The sequence below is a fragment of the Rhizoctonia solani genome, chromosome 14 (genome assembly GCF_016906535.1).
Source record: "Rhizoctonia solani chromosome 14, complete sequence".
NCBI classification, from domain to species: Eukaryota; Fungi; Basidiomycota; class Agaricomycetes; order Cantharellales; family Ceratobasidiaceae; genus Rhizoctonia; species Rhizoctonia solani.
In genome coordinates, this window is record NC_057383.1 from 865,915 (window position 1) to 889,154 (window position 23,240).

General features: G+C 50.8%; 6 protein-coding genes across 6 annotated transcripts; 3 read left to right on the forward strand and 3 right to left on the reverse strand.

Moving 5' to 3' along the window:
* Positions 1–306: 306 nt before the first annotated feature.
* RhiXN_10903 (uncharacterized protein) lies at positions 307–2,342 on the reverse strand (the record flags this gene model as incomplete). The annotated part of the gene is made up of 11 exons (XM_043330718.1): positions 307–683; positions 736–813; positions 870–969; positions 1,018–1,115; positions 1,185–1,538; positions 1,589–1,621; positions 1,680–1,729; positions 1,809–1,930; positions 2,002–2,064; positions 2,116–2,219; positions 2,285–2,342. 11 exons carry the CDS (start codon positions 2,340–2,342, stop codon positions 307–309), a joined length of 1,437 nt encoding a protein of 478 aa, XP_043186063.1.
* A 579-nt stretch (positions 2,343–2,921) lies between these two features.
* Positions 2,922–5,967, forward strand: RhiXN_10904 (uncharacterized protein; the record flags this gene model as incomplete). The annotated part of the gene is made up of 10 exons (XM_043330719.1): positions 2,922–2,962; positions 3,021–3,050; positions 3,201–3,252; positions 3,284–3,622; positions 3,675–4,302; positions 4,349–4,816; positions 4,866–5,062; positions 5,110–5,298; positions 5,327–5,630; positions 5,699–5,967. 10 exons carry the CDS (start codon positions 2,922–2,924, stop codon positions 5,965–5,967), a joined length of 2,517 nt encoding a protein of 838 aa, XP_043186064.1.
* Positions 5,968–6,663: 696 nt separating this feature from the next.
* RhiXN_10905 (Vegetative incompatibility protein HET-E-1) lies at positions 6,664–11,556 on the forward strand (the record flags this gene model as incomplete). Its single annotated transcript, XM_043330720.1, has 15 exons — positions 6,664–6,794; positions 6,872–7,004; positions 7,061–7,191; positions 7,250–7,388; positions 7,443–7,574; positions 7,626–7,745; positions 7,977–8,349; positions 8,403–9,193; positions 9,244–9,321; positions 9,390–9,552; positions 9,611–9,705; positions 9,753–10,646; positions 10,701–10,779; positions 10,884–11,242; positions 11,314–11,556. 15 exons carry the CDS (start codon positions 6,664–6,666, stop codon positions 11,554–11,556), a joined length of 3,861 nt encoding a protein of 1,286 aa, XP_043186065.1.
* Positions 11,557–12,341: 785 nt separating this feature from the next.
* Positions 12,342–15,275, reverse strand: RhiXN_10906 (NmrA-like family domain-containing protein 1; the record flags this gene model as incomplete). The annotated part of the gene is made up of 11 exons (XM_043330721.1): positions 12,342–12,355; positions 12,405–12,549; positions 12,635–12,713; positions 12,772–12,914; positions 12,969–13,070; positions 14,182–14,289; positions 14,353–14,473; positions 14,533–14,625; positions 14,704–14,823; positions 14,918–15,108; positions 15,162–15,275. The coding sequence occupies 11 exons, from the start codon at positions 15,273–15,275 to the stop codon at positions 12,342–12,344; spliced, it is 1,230 nt and encodes a 409-aa protein (XP_043186066.1).
* Positions 15,276–15,912: 637 nt separating this feature from the next.
* On the reverse strand, positions 15,913–17,221 carry RhiXN_10907 (NmrA-like family domain-containing protein 1; the record flags this gene model as incomplete). The annotated part of the gene is made up of 8 exons (XM_043330722.1): positions 15,913–16,092; positions 16,155–16,275; positions 16,334–16,426; positions 16,484–16,614; positions 16,668–16,883; positions 16,931–17,059; positions 17,118–17,121; positions 17,187–17,221. 8 exons carry the CDS (start codon positions 17,219–17,221, stop codon positions 15,913–15,915), a joined length of 909 nt encoding a protein of 302 aa, XP_043186067.1.
* Positions 17,222–18,149: 928 nt separating this feature from the next.
* Positions 18,150–23,074, forward strand: RhiXN_10908 (Vegetative incompatibility protein HET-E-1; the record flags this gene model as incomplete). Its single annotated transcript, XM_043330723.1, has 8 exons — positions 18,150–18,491; positions 18,546–18,676; positions 18,734–18,872; positions 18,927–19,079; positions 19,130–20,701; positions 20,752–21,976; positions 22,021–22,766; positions 22,838–23,074. 8 exons carry the CDS (start codon positions 18,150–18,152, stop codon positions 23,072–23,074), a joined length of 4,545 nt encoding a protein of 1,514 aa, XP_043186068.1.
* Between the last annotated feature and the right edge of the window lie 166 nt (positions 23,075–23,240).

Here is a 23,240-nt window from a genome sequence, read left to right on the forward strand (position 1 = left end):
CAAATGAACAAATTTGGATTCAAAGCTTCAAAATTTGCACGGCAAATCATAAAACAAATCAGAACTGTGCATACATGCTAAAATTGTAAGGATTTTGTGGGATTTTGTGTAAAAGGAAACCCCAGCAACACAAGTAAAAAAAAAGTGAAATTGTGGCTTGTCCGCCACGCTTAATTGGGAAGAAAAGAGACAAGAAGTCATAAATTCATGAGCGAGATGAAAACCATCTGGCAACTTAGTAGACTTTCCCGTTGGCAAAACGGGGGTTTTTGATGCCGTATTTGTTTTGGCTCCCATATTCGGCAGTCAGGAATCGTAGCAGGTCAGACTCATCCGAATCTTCCTCGGGCGAGAATGAACGCCCAGACCCGACTCCCATCTGTTGCAAGCGCTCTTTGGCGTGCTCCCCGTGACTGAATTCTTGAATGCGTTCTTGACTTGGGCTCGGTGGGTGGCCAAGACATTATTTGCGCGCGACGAAGGGCGCCTATTCGGGGAGCCGGCGGGATAGTCGGGGAAGTCGATGGACGAGTTGGAAGCTGTGCGCTTGTTGAGGGCTGTGAGCTGAGAGATCTTGGGCCCGAGTAGTACACGGTCGTCTTCGTCTTCGTCGTCGTCTTCGGAGCTGGTGGACGAATCGTGCATTCCGGCTAGAGGCGGAGGGGTTATGGTTAGACTATCATCTGGGCAACCATATAGTTGGGAGGGACTTACGAGCCGTAAACTTGCACGTACCCTCCTTGTTCCAGCTGCAGTTCGGCCCCTGTGGGCATCGGTGTGCTGATGGGCATTCAAGGTCCTTGCACTCCAGACCTAATTTAAGCAGTTTAGTTGACGCACTAAAGCGAGAGAAAGAGGTATCAACCCACCTTTATTTACCGACAAGCATGGGTTCTGTCCTACAAGTTCACGGAAATCCGCCAGCATTTCCTTTGAAAACTCATAGTCATGCCCATAGTTGCATTCCTCCTACATCCGGGTGAGCTATATATAAGCAAGTTAATCAATGGTACGTACCATGTTGCATCCTTTCTTGGTCAAATAGTGCAGGTTGCATGCTCGGGGTTTCACTGCCAAGATTTTAGTCATCGGAGCCACGTCAGGGTGAGTGGCAACTACTTACAGGCCTAAATAAGAAATGGCGTTCAGCAACAAATATACCATATATGTGATATATATCTCACCTTGAGTGCGGTGACATTCGCTTTTGAGTTCCTCCCTGTGGGCCTTGATTGGGCTCTTCAGTAGAGTCGGCACCGAATGCACAGGGGGGGATTTGGCCGAACTCTTGGTTCGGATGATGGGCGGCGTCGAAGGCGGTATTACGCCACTCGCCAACGCCGTCTTGTTCGAAAGTTTCACTGTTAGGAATAATCCATTATTCTCCAAGCGCTCGAGAGGAAGCGTCTTGATTTCGGCGGCGACCTCGGTGTAGCCTTGCAGCAAGACAATCTTGTCAAGATACCCTTCGGTCTGGAGTGTCGCTAGATTGGAGGTGTATCCATTGTCATGTCCTCCACCAAAGTACACTCTTTTGACTAGGGGGCTTGTTCAGATTACGTGCTCAATGAAGATCGAGGGTTCTTACCATGAGGAAAGCGAACAAAGATTCGCATGAGCTCTGTAAGCAGACGCATTTGGGTTAATTGTTGATAAGAAGACAAGAGATATTTACACACCTCGAATCTTGGCGTCAGCAGCCTCTTTGCCGGCGCCAACATCGAGCATACTCATAAGGGAGATGCAGTATTAAAGCCGCTAATGAATGCGCTAAACACCGCAGACGTAATACCCAGGTATTTCTTAACGTCGATCCAAGACCTTCGCGATTAAAAAATATGTGAACGAGGATATCCGCGTGGCCACCATAATGATCGCGATATGCTGGCGAGAGTGCTCGCAGCCTCTCGGCCGCCGTCCACGCCTTGCACTAGCAGACGCTAAATTGGAGTGGGAAAATAATTAGTGTCTGTGAGTACAAGTGGAGCGATCGCTGCGTACCTCGTTAAATATGCAGCCATCGCCATCGATCAGACAAAGAAGCAGGGGATTGGCCGCGCCAGACTGTTACGAGGATTAGCCTATAGGCTGATATAAAGAGACGGGCAGACGCACCTGGACTTTGACTTGCTTGAGCTCGGCTATTTCCCTCCTTAGGGCGGCATTTCGCTGCTGCGGGAGTTGTATGCATCCTTCCACATTTCGCCACTGCGCTCGGCCTCAGAGATCAATTCTGGAGCAGTCATGAGCTATGCATTCGTCGAGGGTTCAAGGCCAGTCGTACCTTTCTGATCCATCGCCAGCTTATCGAAGCGGCTCATTATATCGGACAAGCCAGACATTTTGTCAATAAATAGTCGAGATGTGTGTGTTCAGAATGTGGCGAGATTTGTTGGTATACTAGTACAGGTGCAGTGCCGATCAATGTGCCCAGGCGTAGCAGTCTCAGGATCCGTAGGCACCTCAATGCCGGTTTACTGCCACTCGGTTTGTTCGGAAAGAAACAGAAAGAATAGCAGACCCAAGAAAACAATAGATAAAGAGAGAAATGGCTTTGGATGTGTTCAGAATATTCAACAACGACTAAGACTCGTGGCGATCCAGCTTGACTTCCGCAGAGGCTTTGTAAGATCCTCGTTCAAGGGTCTCAGGGTTCTCACGTGGACTTTCTGGGGCATCTGTGGAATGACGTGAGCCCCCGCTTGCTCCATCACGCTCCACTGGGCTTGATATTACTCTAGATCTATTCTTATATCACCATTACGCAGACCTAGGACCAGCCATGCCGTTTAGCGCTCTTGATTTACGCCGCGAAATCCTTATTTCAACGACAGCTGCCAACTCTTTGACAGATTTTCAGTCTGTAAATCTTCAGTTTCTGAGAACTTATCCAAGTCGCTGGATCACAGCCATCGAATAACATGGCGGGTGCAATTGACTTGATGCTATATGGTATTGCCGTGTGAGTCCCGCCCATGCAGAATCCCAGCACCTGCCGCATATTCATCGCTTTCCTGCAGTTTTGTCTCACCTGTTGCGGTATATTCAAGGTGAGTTCCCGTCGGTTAATCCCTCCAACACAGGATTTGTAAAGTGAATCCACTCCAGAAAGGCGTTGGAGTGCAATTTTGGGTCAATTGCTGTGCGTTTTGTCTTGGCTTTGACTGCGGAGTCATGCTTCTCATTTATTTTCGCTACAGGTCTCTACTGTTTGATGGGTGTACGTTCCCGCTCTCTGCTTCCACCGAACTGGTGATTGTACCACTCCCGTTCTCACCCGCAGGTTCCCGGTATAATCCACGCCTTTTATATCATACACACCACCAAGAATAAGAAGAACACCGAACAACAGTCTCAACCGTACCCTCAAACTGCCCAGCGACGCTCCGCCAGTCTTCCGTCATTGCCACACTCATCGCGTTACAGACCACAAGCGGATTTCGCACCATACGAAGACCACCCGCCGCCTATACCCCCCAAGACACAAGACGCAGCTCTGACTTACGACCCATCGCTGCACCCAAACTCTGCCAATCGTTCGATAGCCCGGGCCAAGTCTGTCCTACACACATACCAAATCCGGAATCGACTCTGCACCCAGCACCACCTAGACAATCTCGTCGTCCGGTTCCATCCCCCAACCACCCGGCCAAGAAGCCCAAGTCCAAACACAGACCGGGGCCGAGGCCGAAGTAGAACCGCAGCCGCAGCCTGTCTCGGAAACACGCGCATCCTCTTCGACGTTACACCCAGACCCCAATCCCGCACTTCCGTACCCGGCCGAATATCATCCCAATAGCGCAGGAGAAAATATTTCTAGGGCCAAGGCCGTCTTGCATACGTACCAGATCCCAGAGACGACTTTTCCGCCTCGAATCGAAGAGGAGACACCAGCAGCAGCAACAACCGACGAGGCACCCAAACAGAGCAAACCAACCAGTTCGATAAAGGGATCGATGTGGCCCCTGCGTAGTAAGGGAAAAGGTCTTAGTCCATTGGATATGAACTCGCCCGCTGCTGTGCCCAAGCCCGACTCAACTGCTGGGCATAAGTCGAGATGGGTGACCTCGGGCCCTAGTTGGCTGAGACGCCGTCGTGGTCGCGAGGACTTGCAAAACGGTGGTGTAGGAGAAGATAACGAGAGTCCTAACACTATGACAATGGTCTGGGACGACAATTTTGAAACTCTGCGCCCTCGGGAACGACATCCGAAACAAGCCAAGACGCATGCACGTACAGAGAGCGAACCGATTTCATTGTCGTTCCCTGCTCCTCCTGGGGCGATTCGCCCAGTTATTGATCGTACGGACAAGCAACACCGCCCTTCTTCGTTCCCATATGCGCAGAGACTCGGGGCTGGAAGCTGTAGCTGAAGATGGACCCATGCCTGAAAATACGGTATCGGAAGGCGAAGAGGCAGGAAATGGAACGAGCCCGTTCCAAGACGAATGGCGTGCGGAAACCGATACCGAGCTGAGCCGATCGAAAGGCAGGCTGATTTCGCGCTTCGGTCGACGTCCGCACCGATCCCAGCTGGACACCGTTATGGACACAACCCCTCCGCCGCCACCACCACCACCACCATCGAGCTCTGCTTCGGACCCAACTCAGACCAACTCCCCCAGTCTTCACGCCTACCTCGCCATATCGCACCGCCCTCTATCTTGGCATCCAGCATCGACGAACCACGTACCGGTCGTTTCCGCACCGACGCACTTCATCCGACGCTGCGGGTGGCGCCCACTCGAATTCGAATCCACCATCAAGCGGATCGGGGAGAAATCACCCGATTTCGCCATGGGCGAGTATGGACTGGGTCGATCCGGGATGCATATAGTGCGGCGACCCGGGCGCTTCATTCACAGGACAGGTCGACCTCTACGTCATCGCCCGGGGTTTGACAAGTCCCATCAATGGTAATAAACGACTCAGCGTCGGCACCACGTTCAGCCAATCTCCTACGGCTGCTAGCGCTAGCACCCCGGTGATGCGCCGCGAATGGACGCAAGGAACGTTTGGCACGGGTATCACGAGCGAGACTTCAGAGAGAGCGAGACATGGGGTGCATCCCAGCGCAGCAAATCTGACGGTACGGTCCCGCAACGCCAGGGATCCGAAGAGCGTTCGCCGGAAGAGGAGATTGAGGAATGGATCAAACGGGAGGACGAGCGGCGTGAAGCGTCGGCGACCAACTCACAAGCGCATACGCCGAACAACACCGAGTCATCGGGGCATGGGGTGACTCCAGACGCAGGATCGATATTTTCGGCAGAGTCGTCGGGATTTGCGGGCATTGGAGTGGGGACGGCTCATGAAAAGGTCGCAGTGGAATATGGAGCTTTGGGATCAACCTAACTGGGACGGATCGAACCCGAGTATAGGGCATACGACGGGCGGCCATAGCCATGCCTCGCCTCATCAGTACGGGTATCCTAATGCGAGAGTCGCTGGGGTGTATGAAGCCCCCTTCGATGACTCTGCTCGAAATCCAGCCGCGGCGCGTTCGACGGCTTCCCACTCTTCGTATGCAACGGGTCAAGAGAGCTTTGCTACCACATCCGCTCCTATTTCGCCACCGGTTTCTCCAAGTAGGCCCGTTCGTCCGACTCGTGCGCCACCTGCGGTTCCTGGTACCGAAAGGAAACAAACCAAGCCTATTCCTTTGCGCATGGCTACATTTGGAGTTTCTGGCCCGAAGCGCAGGCCAGCCCATCGGCTTCGGCCGAGCGTTCGTCTCAACCGGGTGTACAAGCCCTTCTGGCCACTCCACCCGTTTCGCCCCCACGACCTCCCCCTGGCCCATCTGGGTCGTCCAAACCACCTCCGGTACCTGCTCGTCCTGGCTCTGTAAATGCTCGCGCTCAGTCTCCTAAGCTGCCTCCCAAACCCACCGTGTTGAGGACCATGTCGAGCGAGGATGATGATATGAGTGATATATATGCGCGTGCATTGAGAGATGAAATCTAGGTGAGCGCTTTGGTTGCGTGCATTGAATATTGCACTTACGAAATGCCAGATTTATTTCTTTTACTAATATAGAGATCGCTACCCTTTCGTTCTGTGTGACTATTGTACGTTTGGTATAAAATTAGTATTCGCTGGCTCGACTTATATCCGAAATGATACATGACTCTCTTACACCTATCTTTTGTGCACCCTCTCGACCTGGTTCAAATTGGGAGGTTGGCTTGTACGACTATGCAGTAGCCAACGCATGATTGACCACACTTGGAAACTTTCGATGAGGCAATGGATACAGAGGCTAAAAGAGAGGCGGTGGTTGATAGTATACGGTAAACGTATGTCATTATCACATGCTGTTAATAGGCACTATAGTACTACTCGTAATGGAGCGTTGTAACAAATGGCTAAGTCATATATGCATATATAGAAAGAGAATCTGTGCCAGAAAGAACTGAAGTGAGGTAAAACATCTAAAAATTAATATATTATAGGACAAGGCAAAGTCAATGGATAATCATTTCACTCGAAATCACTCAATAATGGATAGGTGCAAATTGGGAACGATGACAGCCGTGGAGTCAGCGCTTGTTAGACATCTATGCCTCGAATTCAGCCAGATTTGTAGATCCCGGCCCCATTCGCCATCAACTGCAGAGTTGACCCATATATACCCATTGCACTGTCGTCAATCAAATATACATGCCTTTGCCCGGAAGCATCAAGCGCTTCACCGACCGAATCGAACGACGGTTGCGACGCACGCTCGGTCAGAGTGACGGGGCTAGGGTTCAATCATCGGCATCGCTTCCACTTATCCAGGTCCCGCCACAGTCCTCGATCGCTCCTGAAGCTACAATACGGCAGCCTGCACACTCTTTCTCTGATGTTACCGTACTTCACCCTTCAGAGGCGGACACGGAGCTTCTGCTCGTTGGACATTTCTCGAAGATTTGAGGGGCGTCTTGTCCCCAGTGAGCGATGCATTCGGCCCCCTGAAGGTTATACTCAACGAACTGGTCGATTGCGTATACATATATGAGGTATGCTGTAATGTTCTTCACGCAGTATGCTATTCTGATTTGTGTTCGAACACCAGGCGTCTGCCAGTAACCGGCAAGAATACGAAGCGCTACGGTCGAATCTTACAACCACTCTCGAAGGGCTTAAAAGTCACTTTACTGGATCAGATGCTCCGAAAATGTCAAATGCTATTACTAGTTTATGCGAGTAAGCCTCGCTGAGCTCACGTGTTGAATGATTGGACATCAACTCACGTCCTTCCCAGATCAATTCAAAAGGAACTGGAGACGATTCAAGCACTCCAGGCCGAAGGGACAATGAGACAGTACATACGATCAAATAGCGGGTCAGACAGGGTCTACGAGTGTTATACTCGAATCAACGGGTACCTGTCACAAATCTCGGTGAGAGATTCAGCTGATTGGTTGCGTAAAGTGATGGGCTGATTTGATGTGAAGTTGGACATGAGCCGATCTGTCCATCGTACAGTGGAGCAGCATTCGAAAGACCTAAAGGAGCAAGAAAGCAAAGCGAAGGATCACATGAAGAAGATCACGGAGCAGTCCAGAAAAACTGAAGAACTGGCGAAAGTAAGTTGGAGAAGCCCCTGACTGTGTCCAAGTGATATATTGTTCCTATAGCAAATTAAATCGGGCCATGCTCGTTCGTACCTGGATCGCCTCTCCCCATCTTTCTCAGCAAAGTACTGCTCTGCACAGGCAACCGAGCTCAAACGCGGCGAGTGCACGCCGGGCACAAGGGTTGATGTCCTTGCACAAATGCATCAATGGGCGTCTAGCCGGGCCAGATGATGGGGCGGTTTACTGGCTAAACGGCATGGCCGGGACTGGCAAGACCACATCGCATATAGCCTGTGCGCTGAGCTGGACAAGGAAAACCAGCTGGCTGCGAGCTTCTTCTGCTCTCGCCTACTGCCTGAATGTCGAGATGTAAACCGTATAATACCCTCGATTGCATACCAATTGGCGCAGCACTCGCATGTCTTCGGTGAAGCCCTAATCAAAGCGTTGGAGCGGGACCCAGATATACAGAAACAACTCCCATCTATGCAATTTGCCTCACTTATCTCCGAGCCATTGACCCAAATTCGGGCGTCCCTCCCCGGCATCTTTGTCGTTGTTATTGATGCACTGGATGAATGCGAAAGTCAAGAGAGCACCAGAGTGGTTCTCAATACAATACTTAAAGCTGGCGACAAACTGAAGCTGCCGATTCGGTTCTTTGTGTCAAGCCGACCGGAGCCGGAGATTCGCCAAGAGATGGAGCGAAGGATGGCTACCACCGGATATTCTCAGCTTGTTTTACATCAACTCGACACAACACGGTTCAAACCGACATTGAGAAGTACGTCCGGAGTGCACTTGCGCCACTCCATCGGATAACCAACGCTCAGATAGCAAAGCTTGTGGCCGATGCCGGGGTACTGTTCATCTATGCTTCCACAGCCGTGCGGTATATCAGCGACAGCGGATTCAGCCGTAATCCGTACGATCGTCTAAGGAGCGTGTTGGAGGCATCTGGTTCAGGGGCAGCGAGAAGGGACAAAGCCATGAATGAGCTGTACGCGATCGTTCTCAAGTCCGCGTTCGAAGACGACGAAATAGACGAGCCCGAACGCGAGGATATACTGCAGGTACTACATACAGTTATTGCTGCCCAGGAGCCGCTGGCCGTTGCTTCGATTGCTGCTCTGTTACAGATCGGAAGCGAAGATCGAGTGCGGGCAGCGATTCGCCCATTGTGGTCGGTGCTACATATCACAGGGTCAAACGAACTCGTGGCGACGTTGCATGCTTCGTTCCCGGATTATATGCTCTCCAAAGAGCGCTCAGGAGACTACTGCTGCGACCGCAAGCTCTACGATAGCGTCATGGCTCGCTTGTGCCTTGAGTGCATCGCTGCCACGAGGCCACGTTTCAACATATGTGGACTCGACTCATCTGCTGTGCTCGACAAAGACGTGCCAAACCTCCATCAGAAGATACAGAACGCGGTGCCAGCTCACCTGCTCTATGCATGCCGCTACTTTGCTGCTCATCTCCAGGCTGCCACAGAACCCCATGAGCTATCGACGCTGGTGCAAGAGTTCATGTTGACCCAACTACTGCCATGGCTGGAAATCATGAACCTGACAGGAAACATACAGACGGCGGAGAAGGCGATGCGGAGAGTGGATAGCTGGGCCATGGTGAGTTCGCTCGCAGTACAGTATATCGCAGCAACTCACAGATAAACAAGGCCCATACAGATACACCTGAGCTGCAAGAGCTGGCGCACGACGCATGGTGCTTCACAACAAGCTTTGGATCGAACGTAGTGTGCGCCAGCACTCCTCACATGTGTCGATGTTGCCATTCTGGCCGTCGTCACGTCCTATCTCGCAGGCGTACAAGGGCTTATATCGCGGGCTGCCTGAAGTGGGTGGAACAGCAATGGACATGCGACAGTTTGCAGTGTTGGCTACGTGGTCGTTCTCCAGGCAGTCAGTGCGGTGTTGTCGCGTGACGGGAGTCGGTCGTCTTGGGATTGGAGTCGGAGGTGATAGTGGTAGACGCATATAGTGGCAGACCCATCGTCGAGCCACTCAAGGGACATATCAGTACAGTAACATCCGTGGACTTCTCGCCCGACGGCACTCGTATTGTCTCGGGCTCGGATGACGGGTCCATCCGGGTGTGGGATGTCGAAACCGGACAGTTGGTGCTCGGTCCACTCCAAGGGCATTCCATTGCGATCACTCAGTGCAGTACTCACCTGATGAGACTTGCATTGCCTCTTGCTCATACGATCGAACAATCCGTATCTATGATGCCACAACGGGCGAGACGAGACTCGTGATCGAACCGCCAGAAGAGCACAGAAGTCCGATCTACTCAATTCGATACTCGCCTGATGGCGCTCACATTGTCGCTGGCCTGCACGACGGGCAACTGTATGTATGGCAGGCGTCTACCGGTGCATTGGTACTTGGTCCTCTTCAAGCCCATACGCACGCAGGCCTCTCAGTTGACTACTCACCAGACGGCACTCATATCATATCTGGCTCTGACGACAAGACCATACGCATCTGGAATGCAGTCAACGGACACGCGGTGCCAGGGCCGCTCATGGAGCAAAACACGGCTATACGATCAGTAAGGTACTCGCCAGACGGCAGGCATATCGTGTCCGGCTCGGATGAAGGTACCATATGTGTGTGGGACCCGCAGACTGGCACGGTTGTACTTGGCCCTCTCAAGGCGCATAACAGTTCGATCACGTCGATTTGCTACTCACCGGATGGCACCAGGATTTTGTCCTGTGCCTACGAATCCACCGTGTACTCATGGGATACTCGTCGCCGCCAAAAGGCTCTCTCAGTGGCTGAAGGATGTGGAAGCATGTTATCTGGCTTGCGTACTCGCCCGATAGCTCATGCATCGTATCTGCTTCCGGCAATCATATCCACATGTGGGATGCACGCACAGGCAGTCTCATCCGCGGGCCAATTGAAGTCCATACCAGCTCGGTGTTGTCGGTGGATTACTCGCCTGCAGGTGACCAGTTTGCCTCTGGCTCGTGGACAAGACCATATGCACGTGGGATGCTCAGACTGGACACATGCTGCTCGGCCCACTCACAGGTCACACCGACTCGATCAGGTCAGTTGCATACTCACCGGACGGCACATCGCTTGCTTCTGGGTCAGATGACAGCACAATACGGGTATGGAGCACTCGAACTGGCGAGCTGATGCTGGGGCCACTCGAACACCACACATCCTATGTTATGATGGTACGGTACTCGCCCACAGGCACATACATTGCTTCCTGCTCATGACGACACGATATGTGTGTGGAGTGCGCAGACCGGAGATCTGATACTCGGACCGCTCATAGGACACACGGATATTGTTCGCTCGATCGACTTCTCACCCGATGGCACTCGCATCGTATCCTGCTCCAGAGATCGTACCATACGAATGTGGGACATACAGACAGGACGGACAGTACTGGGGCCACTGGAAGACCGTTGCGGAGAATATGCACAGGTGCGATACTCGCCGAGGGGCGACTACATATGCAGCACTGAGGACAATGTGATCTGGGTACTGAACGCCAACACCGGAGACATCCTCAGTGGCCCACATATGGGACATACAGACCACGTTTCGAGCATTGCTATCTCACGCGATGGCGCACGTATTGTCTCTGGGTCGCGTGACAGAGCTATTCGGGTATGGGATGTGGATGCAAAGGTCAGTTGGAGTGATCGTGCATTGTCTGAGCTATATAGCTGACATCCCATACTTCATCCCTATATTTATAGCCCAGCTCCAGCTCCAACTCCACCACTTCTGGTCGCGGTGCCTGGAAGCTCAACAATGATGGGTGGGCAGTTGACGTGTCAGACTCGTCACGGCTGCTGGTTTGGGTTCCCCACGACTTGCGTGCAGCGCTTATGTTTCCTCAAACCCCTTTTTTGATATCCGAGAAGGGGTATCTGACTCTAGATTTTGGAAAAGCATGTATAGGAGAGTCTTGGACTGAATGCTGTATGTCTAAGCTCTGAACTCTGAACTCTGAACTGACACTGTCATGTAATAAAACCTTTAGTCTCGATCATGTAATTTTCTCTTCATACACCGTTCCTATTCTGTATAATTCTCCGAATCGATTGCTCTTATTTTTCACACTATTTGAATCTATGTCTGGACGCGCAGATAACCTGGAAAATCAAGAGAAATCATATGCATACATTGTATGATGACACCAGGGAAGAAGAAAACACAATACACACTGCCTTGTACCAATCATTATCGTCACCTATATCACACTCAGGACACCCTTACCATCTACTGCCTGCAGCACCATGTCCACCAAATCCGTCTCGTTTTTTATTCGATCGCAGGGTGATAGCATTGACCGAATCTTTTCACGACTGTCGGCACTCTTGAAGCGGTAAGCATTTCTGTTGCGTCGCAGAGATGTTGATAGTAGTAGAAAAAAGCAAAGTCCGACACAGAATACATAGGCCTGGACATAGACAACGAACAATGCCCGAGCAAGAGTACAATCTCCGTTAGTATTCATAGTGAGGCAATTCTGGCGAATAGCATGGCATAAACCTGATTTCTCAGCTCGTGTATACATTTATGACCAGCTGGGAGAGTACTTACCGACGTCCCGGGGCGCGCATTGTCCCGCTCGAAACAAGAACAGCGGCCAATCATTGAAAAGCAGAACCTTCCGAGTGTCCCAAATAATGACTTGAATATTGACACTTGTGATATCTTGCACACTCTTGGGAAGCCAGGGGTCGATGAGGAGGAAAGCACGATGAGAGCCAGGCAATCATCATGCAACAACCGCTACCCTATAATTAGTTCCGCACCACCCCGCGCTGACGCTGTGTCTGACCTTGCATTGCTTGAAAGTAGACGGCAGAAGAGGATCGTGTGGTTGTGAGATTCTGAGCGAGGGCAACCATGGGTGATTTGACCGTGAGGTGGATGATATCGAACTTGCTCGAACTGCCCGGGTGAAGTAATATCCACTGTTCGGGCTATTTCTATCCGAGTACGCGATGTAGGCGTCTAGTTAGCAATGTGGCCGGGGGACTAAAAAAATGCCGACACCAGAAAACGCACGGCCGATGGAGGGTGCCTAGCCCGGAAGGTCGTGGCGTGTTCTATCCAGACTTTGCTCTGGTGCTCTTGGTCATATGGGCTGATCGACAGAGCAAATGAGCAAGGTTATCGGTGAACATGAAGGGATATACACTAACCAGGTGCGCGGAACGATCGGCCAGGGCTTGCTATGACCCTGGGTGCAAGCGAGTCTGGGTGAATCGCCTCCCGTCGCAAACAGCCATGTTCCTTTTCTCTGTGCTGTCAGGCTCAAAGCAAGAGCACGCGTCTCGATATCAATCTCGCCAAGTGCTAATAAGCCAAGAGTGCTCAAGTAAACAAGGCATATGCTCACATGTTTTGGCAGGAGAACGGCTGGAAAGCCGAGCCAGGCCTTGGCCAATAGATGTCGGACGAAGACTTGATCAGAGTTTGGTGCTTGCCGATTGGAGAATGGCTATAAGCAGCCATCAACAGCGTCATATAAGATAGACAAGAGCCCTAGACCCTGGGTGCAAGCGAGTCCGGGTGAATCACCTCCCGTCGCAAACAGCCATGTTGCTTCTCTCTGCTGTCAGGCTCAAAGCAAGAGCACGCGTCTCATATCAATCTCACCAAGTGCCAATAAGCCAAGAGTGCTCAAAACAAGGCATATGCTCACATGTTTTGGCAGGAGAACGGCTGGAAAGCCGAGCCAGGCCTTGGCCAATAGATGTCGGACGAATGACTTGATCAGAGTTTGGTGCCTGCCGGTTGGAGAATGGCTTATAAGCAGCCATCAACAGCGTCATGTAAGATAGACAAGAGCCCTAGTGCACATAACACGACAGCGCGCAAGACGACCGGCACGGTCTAGGTGAGTCCAGGAGATCTACAATATAATCACACATCTCGGGCTCTCGTAACGTTCTCGATCAAGCACAGCCACCTCCGGACCATGCTAAACTACTTCATATCTGCCTCGACCTTGTTTCTAGCCAACAGACCACTCACTGGAGCCAAGTCAAGTATCTCTCGTACCTTGCTGCGGGAAATTCCCCCACCTAAAGACCTTGTGTCGGCCTGCAAATTGCGCTTCAAGTTGGTAACTTGTTGGCTTTCGTATCCGTTCGGTGGTGTCCCAATGTAAACGATGCGGTCCTGCAAAGCTCCACCGATGTGACTTGTGTACAATATTATCACTACCGAATAATGATAACGCTCAGCACCCTACAACGAAACACCACTATAACCTTCATCGAGAGAAAAGCCCGACTAGCTTTATGTACCACGGCAAGATCATACGGCCGCAGGGAAATGACTCGGGGTAAGGAAATTCACATGCAGTGACGGTACTTTGGAGACGTCAACTTCTGGACTCATCCTAGCATCTTCAACCACTCAGTCTATGTAATTTTGCATTCAAAACACCCCATACAGTCATTCGGGTCCAGCACACATTCGCGAGACCAGACTTCTCATATTCTACTACTTCAAAGCTAAGTACATATTCGATGCCTCACAGAATACTCTCATTGTATCTGGCTTCCATGCAGCGTACAGCCCATTGTCTCTTCCACCAATCTCACCCGACCAGAGGCCCAGTCCTGCAGCAAAACTGCAAAAATGTCCTCGGCGTTCGCGTCCACCCGGTCGTCCAACTCCTTTGCGGGCCGATACTCAACCTCGAGCTTTGTCTGACAGCGTATCCATGAGCACTTTCAGTAAGCTGTCGAATATTACTATAAACTGGCACTGACATTGTGTTTCTGTTCCCACATCTTGATTATCTCGTTTGTAGTCGCGACATTGCCTTGGATCAGTAGGTACTTGTTCTCAAGCTCAGACAGAGGAACAGTCCTGAGTACGTTGGCCAGCCAACTAAAAACAAAAGCTCATCAGATGAGTACGTCTCCGTTTCACACAGGAACCAGACTCACTCTGCAACAGAATGCGCGGTGGTCCAGGTACTCCTGGCATTACCATCTCCCCAGACCGTGACCTTCTTCTTGGGAAAGTTCCATCCAAACGGCCTATCAGTATTTTTTTTTTTTTTTTTTTGTTGGTGCAAGTCAGAACACAATCACGTCGGGTCGAACGCCAGAACTCACGGAGACAAGCAGTACTCGGGGAACCCTCCGTTGTGCAATGCTGTATACGGCAAGCCAGCGTCCTGAGCAGCTTTGATCACCTTTTTCTCCGACTGGATCATGGACGAGGGATGGTTGAGCCTTCAAACGGCTAAGAAGCAGTAGTTTCAGGAACCAGCGGTGAGTCGTCATAAATCAAGTGCAACTTGCGCTTCCGTATCCACTGGGGAAGAACAGCTTCACGCCTGCTACCTTGGCTGCCTTGATGAGCGGTAGCTGCGCGGCAATCACCGCCAACAATCCAACAGCCGAAACAAGAACATCAGCACCACGGAGGGCGTCGACAAGGCTTGGTTCCTTGTTGTAGGAGACAACATGCAAGGATGCGCCTTTAGACTTCAACTCTTGCAGCAGCGCGGACTCGATCTCAATTTAAACAAACGTCAAATTGGGATTGTGGATCAAGCAAATAGACGTACAGACTCGGCACGGACAAGGATACGCAGTTTGTGCCCTTGCGCAATAAACTCTTTGGCGAACTCCTTGCCGATAAAACTGTTGGCCCCGGCGAGTGCGATGGTCTGAATGGTCATGGCGAAAACAAGGTAGATGTATATGTCTCAAAGTAAAGTTTATAAACTGAGTGACTTGCTCTTACCTTCCCTGCTATGGACCTTATATAATTCCATGAGATTAATGCGGTATCCGACTTCCGCATTGCAATAACACTTGGTATATGCGCATAGGTATACCAGCGCTTGGGGCATAGGTTGATGACTGAGAAAGGGCTTGGCGACTGTTAGTCAAGTTGTTTGTGATGTGTAATTGGTAGGAGGTTTAGTCAAAGCGGAGGGGTAATGAGGCTAAGCGGGCCAGGAAAGTTGCGCCTTGAAATTGATTTTCAGGGCTGTAACGTGAGCTGTATGTGCTTGCGCTATTTTTGATGTATATACATGTATATTCAGTTGCGTATTTGTATGTTGGGGCTAGATACATGACTGCAGGCAGAGAAATGGAGCAAGAAAATGTTCATGCTATTACAACACAACGGATATAATAACCATCCGGTCTATGTAAGAAATTTATATCGATAAACCTGCATAGATTTTGTATGTACTTATTCTTAAATGCTCCATGACACCCCTTGGCTCGGCACACATTTACTAAAACTCGGCCGCTCATGCAATACATTTCGAACTACTACATCAGATATAAGTATACATGGATACCTCACAGAATACTCTCAATCGTATCTGGTTGCCACTCAGGGTACAGCCCATTGTCCCTTCCGCCAATCTCACCTCGACCAGAAGCCCAGTCCTGAGCTAAGACCGAATATACATCTTCCGGGTTTGCATTCACTTGGTCATCTAGCTCTTTGATAGGCCGATAGTCAATTTCAAGTCTTGCCTAACGGCGTATTCATGATTTTATTAGTTAGCTGTCAAACTCAAGCAGTAATTGATACTGACATTGTGTTTTTGCTCCCATAACTTGATCACTTTGTTGGTAGTTGCAACATTGCCTTGGATCAACAGGTACCTGTTCTCAAGCTCGGACAGGGGAACAATCTTGAGTACGTTGGCCAGCCAGCTGCATATGATAGCCCGTTAGTCAAGTCTGGCACTAATTAGGAAGAAGAGAAGCTCACTCGGCAACAGAACGCAAAGTTGTCCAAGTACTTCTGGCGTTCCCGTCTCCCCAGACCGTCACTCTCTTCTCAGCAAAGTTGTACCCAAAAGGTCTATCAAGGTTTGTGCAGAGCTTAGCATATATATTACTTCTTGAGGCCAGGACTCACGGGCTAAAGCAACGCTCTGGAAATCCTCCATTGTGCAATGCTGCAAACGGCAGCCCAGCTTCCTGAGCTGCCTTGATCACCTTTTTCTCTGACTGAATCATTGGCGAGGGGATCAAAGATCCCTCAAAAGGCTAGAAAATAGCGGTCAACAACTGTAACAGAGAAAATTGACATCCTGACGTACGCTCCCATACCCACTGGGGAAGAACAGCTTCACTCCTGCCACCTTGGCAGCCTTGATGAGCGGTAGTTGAGTAGAGAGTACTGCTGACATTCCTACTGTTGAAACCAGAACATCAATACCCCTGAGAGCATCAATCAAGCTTGATTCGTTGTTGTATGAGATAGCATGCAGGGATGCGCCTTTGGACCTCAACTCTTGCATTGGTGCAGACTCAATCTGAACCAAAGTTAGACTCAAGTCTTTGCTTATGAGTTCTCACGTACAGATTCAGCGCAAGTGAGGATATGCAACTTGTGTCCTTGATTGAGTAGCTCTTTGGCAAACGCCTGGCCAACAAAACCATTTGCTCCAGCAAGCGCAATAGTCTTAGTAGCGGTCATGATGACAGTGTACTATAAAAAAGCACGGTGAGAGAATATGGGAGTGGTAGAAGTAGTGGATGGCCCTCACCGTCCTTGCATCCCAGTTATATAGACGTATGAGAGAAGTGCGGATCTGACTTCCGCATTGCTGAAATACCTGGTGTATGCACTAGATGTTAGCGCTTGGCGCATGCGTTGTGGATGACTGAGAAAAGATTTGGCAACTACCTTTGCGATTGGTTACAATGTGTAATTATTGAAATATCTAGTACACACTTTTAGTATACGGATAAAGTGGTCCAAGAAGAGAAATGCACGTACTGGGCCGCATGCACATGCTCCTATGCCCTAGCAGTACAAGCCAATCAAGGCACCACAATAAAGCAAGTCCGGCTTACTACTTACCAGTTAACCTTTCACCATCGGTTACCGTTCTTACCAAGCAGCATTTCATTTAGGTTCTAGTTTGGGCCACAAGTAAACACCGAAAATGGTGGCATTGGCTAAGTGCTGTGAGAACGTTGTGATGGTTGTTCAAATGAAGGTTACAAATTGATTTCCTGACCAGACATTGACTCCCGCTGGTTGACATATTGAACAATGGCATAGGTCTTGTGGTATGGACAGTGACAAAACTTAGACACATTCTATGATCGAAGCTACAGCTGTGAGTCAGGCAATTTATCAGAGTTGGTGTAGTGCAAACGCATATTACGACTGGCCTATAGTAATTTTAGTATCCCCAGCCCGAGGTTTGAGTCGCGTCGCCGATCAAGCACAGCCGCTCCGACATTACTTCACTCGGTGGGTCCATTGGGTTAGGATCCGTAACTTTCTTTCCAATCATTATTGAATTTATTGTTGTATCCACAGAAGTCCCAAGAGATACGAGCTCAGGACTTACTCTTAGCAAACGACTGTTTAATAACCGCTACTAATTTGCCTAAATAGGTGCAATAAACAACGAGGTCGTGTGGAACAAAACAAAGGCAGCTGACGGGATTTACTGAACTGGCGCTTATTGACTGTCCGGCTACATCCGAACAGACCCAGGACCCCCGCCATCACCATAACTTACGGCTACGCCCCTTGGCATTTGTACATCCATCGTTGAGCTTATATGCCTCTCAAGAAGAGGCTCGAAAGGTTTATCAGCCCGTTCAAACAAGGCTTGCAACGCAGACTTGGTCGGAGGGATGGAGTTGACGCCCAATCGTCCACCTTGCTTCCAGCCGTCCCAACCACATCCCAAGCCATGCTAACACCAGGCTCTGGAAATCGTCAAGCCACAGTCTTGATGTCTAATAACAATATAGCTGTGTCTTCTCCGACTCCGGCAGAGCCTGGTGTTCATTGGCCTTTCCTCGACAACCTGAGTGATGCTATTTCGCCAGTGGCCGATGCGTTTGGTCCCCTCAAGGCTATATTCAGCGATCTTATAGACTGTGTGCACATATATGAGGTAATTATCTTCACCAAGCCTACTATCACCTGCTGATCGTGGTCTGTCAACTAGATGGCCGCCAAAGATCGACAAGACTACGAAGCACTGCGTTTGAGTCTCACCAAAACCCTAGAGGAACTGAGAGCACAATTTACTGGTCAAGACTCGCCTGAGATGTCCGAGACTATTTCGGGTCTATGCGAGTGAGAGCTATACATTCGTATACTTAGGAATCAACTATCGCTAACGAGCCATTCCAGGTCAATCCAACAGGAGATCAACTCGGTCAAAACTCTTGAAGCCGAAGGGATGGTGCGACGGCACATACGAGCAGGAAGTGGCTCAGACGAGGTGCTCGGGTGCTATAATCGAATCCACGGCTACTTGACCGGCATATCGGTAGGTGGTTAGTCATACTGGTCTGGCGGATGAAGGAACTGAATTGGGGCAAAGATTGAGATGAGCCGGTCGATGCATCACAGGCTGGAGCAACAGTCAAGGGATCTCAAGGAGCAAGCGAGGAAAGCAGAAGAGCAAACAAAGAAGATTGAGGAAGAAGCAAGAAAGGCCGAAGAACACCTCAAAAAGACAGAAGAACTAGCAAAGGTACGTTCCCGACACGCCTAGCATCGAACAATTACTATATGTCTCTACAGCATATCAAGTCCAGCCACGCCCGTTCTTACCTCGACCGTCTCTGTCCCTCTTTCTCGGCTCAGTTTAACTCTACACAGGCAATAGAACTCAAGCGTGGCGAATGCACCGCTGGCACTCGACTCGAAGTCCTCGCAAACATGCGCCAATGGGCCTCAATACCTGGCTCTGACTCTGGGGCGGTATATTGGCTGAACGGCATGGCTGGAACTGGCAAGACCACAATCGCATATAGTCTATGCTCCGAGCTTGAAAAAACAAAGCAGCTTGGCGCAAGCTTCTTCTGCTCTCGCCTACTGCCTGAATGCCGCGACGTCAATCGCATCATACCGTCGATTGCGTACCAACTTGCGCAGCACTCGCCTGTATTTGGAGCGGCGTTGCTCGAAGCTCTAGAGCGCGACCCAGATATACACACACGGGTACCGGCGATCCAGTTCAATTCGCTTATTGCAGAGCCCTTGCTTAAGACCAAGTCATCCTTGAAGGATAGCTTGATTGTAGTGATTGATGCGCTGGACGAATGCAAAAATCAAGAAAGTACAAAGGTCGTCCTCAGCACCTTACTTTACGTAGACGATAGCCTACATCTTCCGATTCGATTTTTTGTTTCTAGTCGACCCGAACCAGAAATACACCAGGAGATGCGAAAGAGAATGAATGCCGAACGCTACTCCCAGTTGATCTTGCATGAGCTCGACTCGGATACAGTCCAGACAGATATCCACAAGTACATCCGTGCCGCACTGGCTCCAATGGACCAAGTATCCGACTCCCAGATCACACAACTTGTCGGAGACTGCGGAGTCCTGTTTATCTACGCTGCCACCGCGGTACGATACATTAGCTACAAGAACTTCACCAAAGACCCGTATGGCCGTCTACAAAATGTACTGAACGCATCTAGCCCCGGAGCGAGACAGAAGGACAAGGCGATCAACGATCTGTACACGGTCATACTGAAAGCCGCACTTGAGGACGAAGACATCGACGACACCGAACGCAAAGACATACTGCGGCTATTGCATACCATTGTTATCGCTCAGGAACCGCTGACGATCTCGGCGCTTTCCGGACTGTTGCAGCTGGGTAGCGAAGATCGGGTACGGGGAGCGATTCGGCCTTTGTGGTCAGTGCTGCATGTGACGGGATCAAACGAACTCGTGACAACTCTGCATGCTTCGTTCCCGGATTATATGCTCTCCAAAGAGCGCTCAGGAGACTACTGGTGCGACCGCAAGCTCTACGACAGTGCCATGGCTCGCTTGTGCCTTGGGTGCATCGCTGCCACGAGGCCACGTTTCAACATATGTGGACTCGACTCATCCACTGCACTCGACAAAGACGTGCCAAACCTCGATCAGAAGATACAGAACGTGGTGCCAGCTCATCTGCTCTATGCATGCCGATACTTCGCCGCTCATCTCGAGTCCGCCGCTGTACCCCATGAGCTATCGACGCTGGTGCGAGAGTTCATGTTGACCCAACTACTGCTATGGCTGGAAGTCATGAACCTGACAGGAAACATACAGACGGCGGAGAAGGCGATGCGGAGAGTGGATAGCTGGGCCATGGTGAGCTGGCTCGCAGTACAGTATATCACAGCAACTCACAGATAAACAAGGCCCATACAGATACACCTGAGCTGCAAGAGCTGGCGCACGACGCATGGTGCTTCACAACAAGCTTTGGATCGAACGTGGTGTGCGCCAGCACTCCCCACATCTATGTGTCGATGTTGCCATTCTGGCCGTCGTCACGTCCTATCTCACAGGCGTACAAGGGCTTGTATCATGGGCTGCCTGAAGTGGGTGGAACAGCAATGGACATGCGACAGCTTGCGGTGCTGGCTACGTGGTCGTTCTCCAAGGCAGTCAACTGTGTGGTGTTCTCGCGTGACGGGAGTCGGGTCGCCTTAGCATCAGGATGGCAAGTGATAGTGGCAGACGCATATAGTGACAGACCCATCGCCGAGCCACTCAAGGGACATACCAAGACAGTAACATCCGTGGACTTCTCGCCCGATGGCACTCGCATTGTCTCGGGCTCGGATGACTGGTCTATCCGGGTGTGGGATGTGGAAACCGGACAGTTGGTGCTCGGTCCACTCCAAGGGCATTCGTATGTGATCACCTCGGTCCAGTACTCACCTGATGAGACTTGCATTGCCTCTTGCTCATACGATGGAACAATCCGTACCTGGGATGCCACAACAGGCGAGACGAAACTCGTGATCGAAACGCCAGAGGAGCACAGAAGTCCGATCCACTCAATTCGATACTCGCCTGATGGCGCTCACATTGTCGCTGGCCTGGAAAATGGGCAACTGTATGTGTGGCAGGCGTCTATCGGTGCATTGGTACTTGGTCCTCTTCAAGCCCATACGCACGCAGTCCTCTCAGTCGACTACTCACCAGACGGCACTCATACCGTGTCTGGCTCTCATGACAACACCATACGCATCTGGAATTCAGTCGACGGGTATGCGGTGCCAGGACCGCCTATGGAGCAAAACACGGCTATACGATCAGTAAGGTACTCGCCAGACGGCAGGCATATCGCGTCCGGCTCGTATGACGGTACCATATGTGTGTGGGACCCGCAGACTTGCATGGCCATACTCGGCCCTCTCAAGGCGCATAGCAATTCGATCTCGTCGATTTGCTACTCACCGGATGGCGCCAGGATTGTATCGTGTGCCTATAATGATCCGACCGTACACGCATGGGATGCTCGTCGCCGCCAAAAGGCTCTCCCAGTGGCTGAAGGATGTGCAGAGCAGGTTGGCTGGCTTGCGTACTCGCCCGATAGCTCATGCATCGTATCTGCTTCTGGCAATCATATCACATGTGGGATGCACGCACAGGCAGTCTCATCCACGGGCCAATTAAAGCCCATACCAGCTCGGTGAGCTCGGTGGACTACTCGCCTACAGGTGACCAGTTTGCCTCTGGCTCGTGGGACAAGACCATATGCACGTGGGATGCTCAGACTGGACACATGCTGCTCGGCCCACTCACAGGTCACACCCGCCCGGTCAGCTCAGTTGCATACTCTCCGGACGGCACATCGCTTGCTTCTGGGTCAGGTGACAGCACAATACGGGTATGGAGCACTCGAACTGGCGAGCTGATACTGGGACCACTCGAATACCACACATCCTTTGTTATAATGGTGCGGTACTCGCCCACAGGCACATGCATTGCTTCCTGCTCGTTTGACAAGACGATCTGTGTATGGAGTGCGCAGACCGGAGATCTGATACTCGGACCGCTCATAGGACACACGGATTTTGTTCAGTCAATCGACTTCTCACCCGATGGCACTCGCATCGTATCCTGCTCCAGAGATCGTACCATACGAGTGTGGGACATACAGACAGGACAGACAGTACTGGGGCCACTGGAAGACAGTTGTGGAGAATATGCAGAGGTGCGATACTCGCCGAGGGGTGACTACATATGCAGCACTCAGTACAATGTGATCTGGGTGCTGAACGCCCACACTGGAGACGTCCTCAGTGGCCCACATATGGGACATATAGACCACGTTTCGAGCATTGCTATCTCACCCGATGGCACACGTATTGTCTCTGGGTCGTTCGACAGAGCTATTCGGGTATGGGATGTGGATGGGAAGGTCAGTTGGAGGTATCTTGCATTGTCCGAGGTATATAGCTGACATCCCATTCACCATCTATACATTCATAGACGAGCTCCATCTCCACCGCTTCTGCTCGCGGTGCTTGGAAGCTCAACGATGAAGGGTGGGCAGTTGGCTTGTCAGACTCGTCACGGCTGCTGGTTTGGGTTCCCCACGATATGCGTGCATCGCTCATACTTCCTCAAACCCCTTTATTGATATCCGAGAAGGGGTGTCTGACTCTAGATTTTGGAAACGCATACATTGGAAACTCGTGGACTGAGTTGCATAGGCCTACATTTTGATAGGCCTTCTAATCTTGACAGTGTTGTTTGTCATCATACCTGTGATATCTCTCATAACAGATCATCCGCTAAGGCCATTTCACATAAATATCACTGTCATGTAAATTGTGCATGCCCCTCATGAACGCCGCCTGTACTTATCTTTTTCTTACTGTGACATTGCATT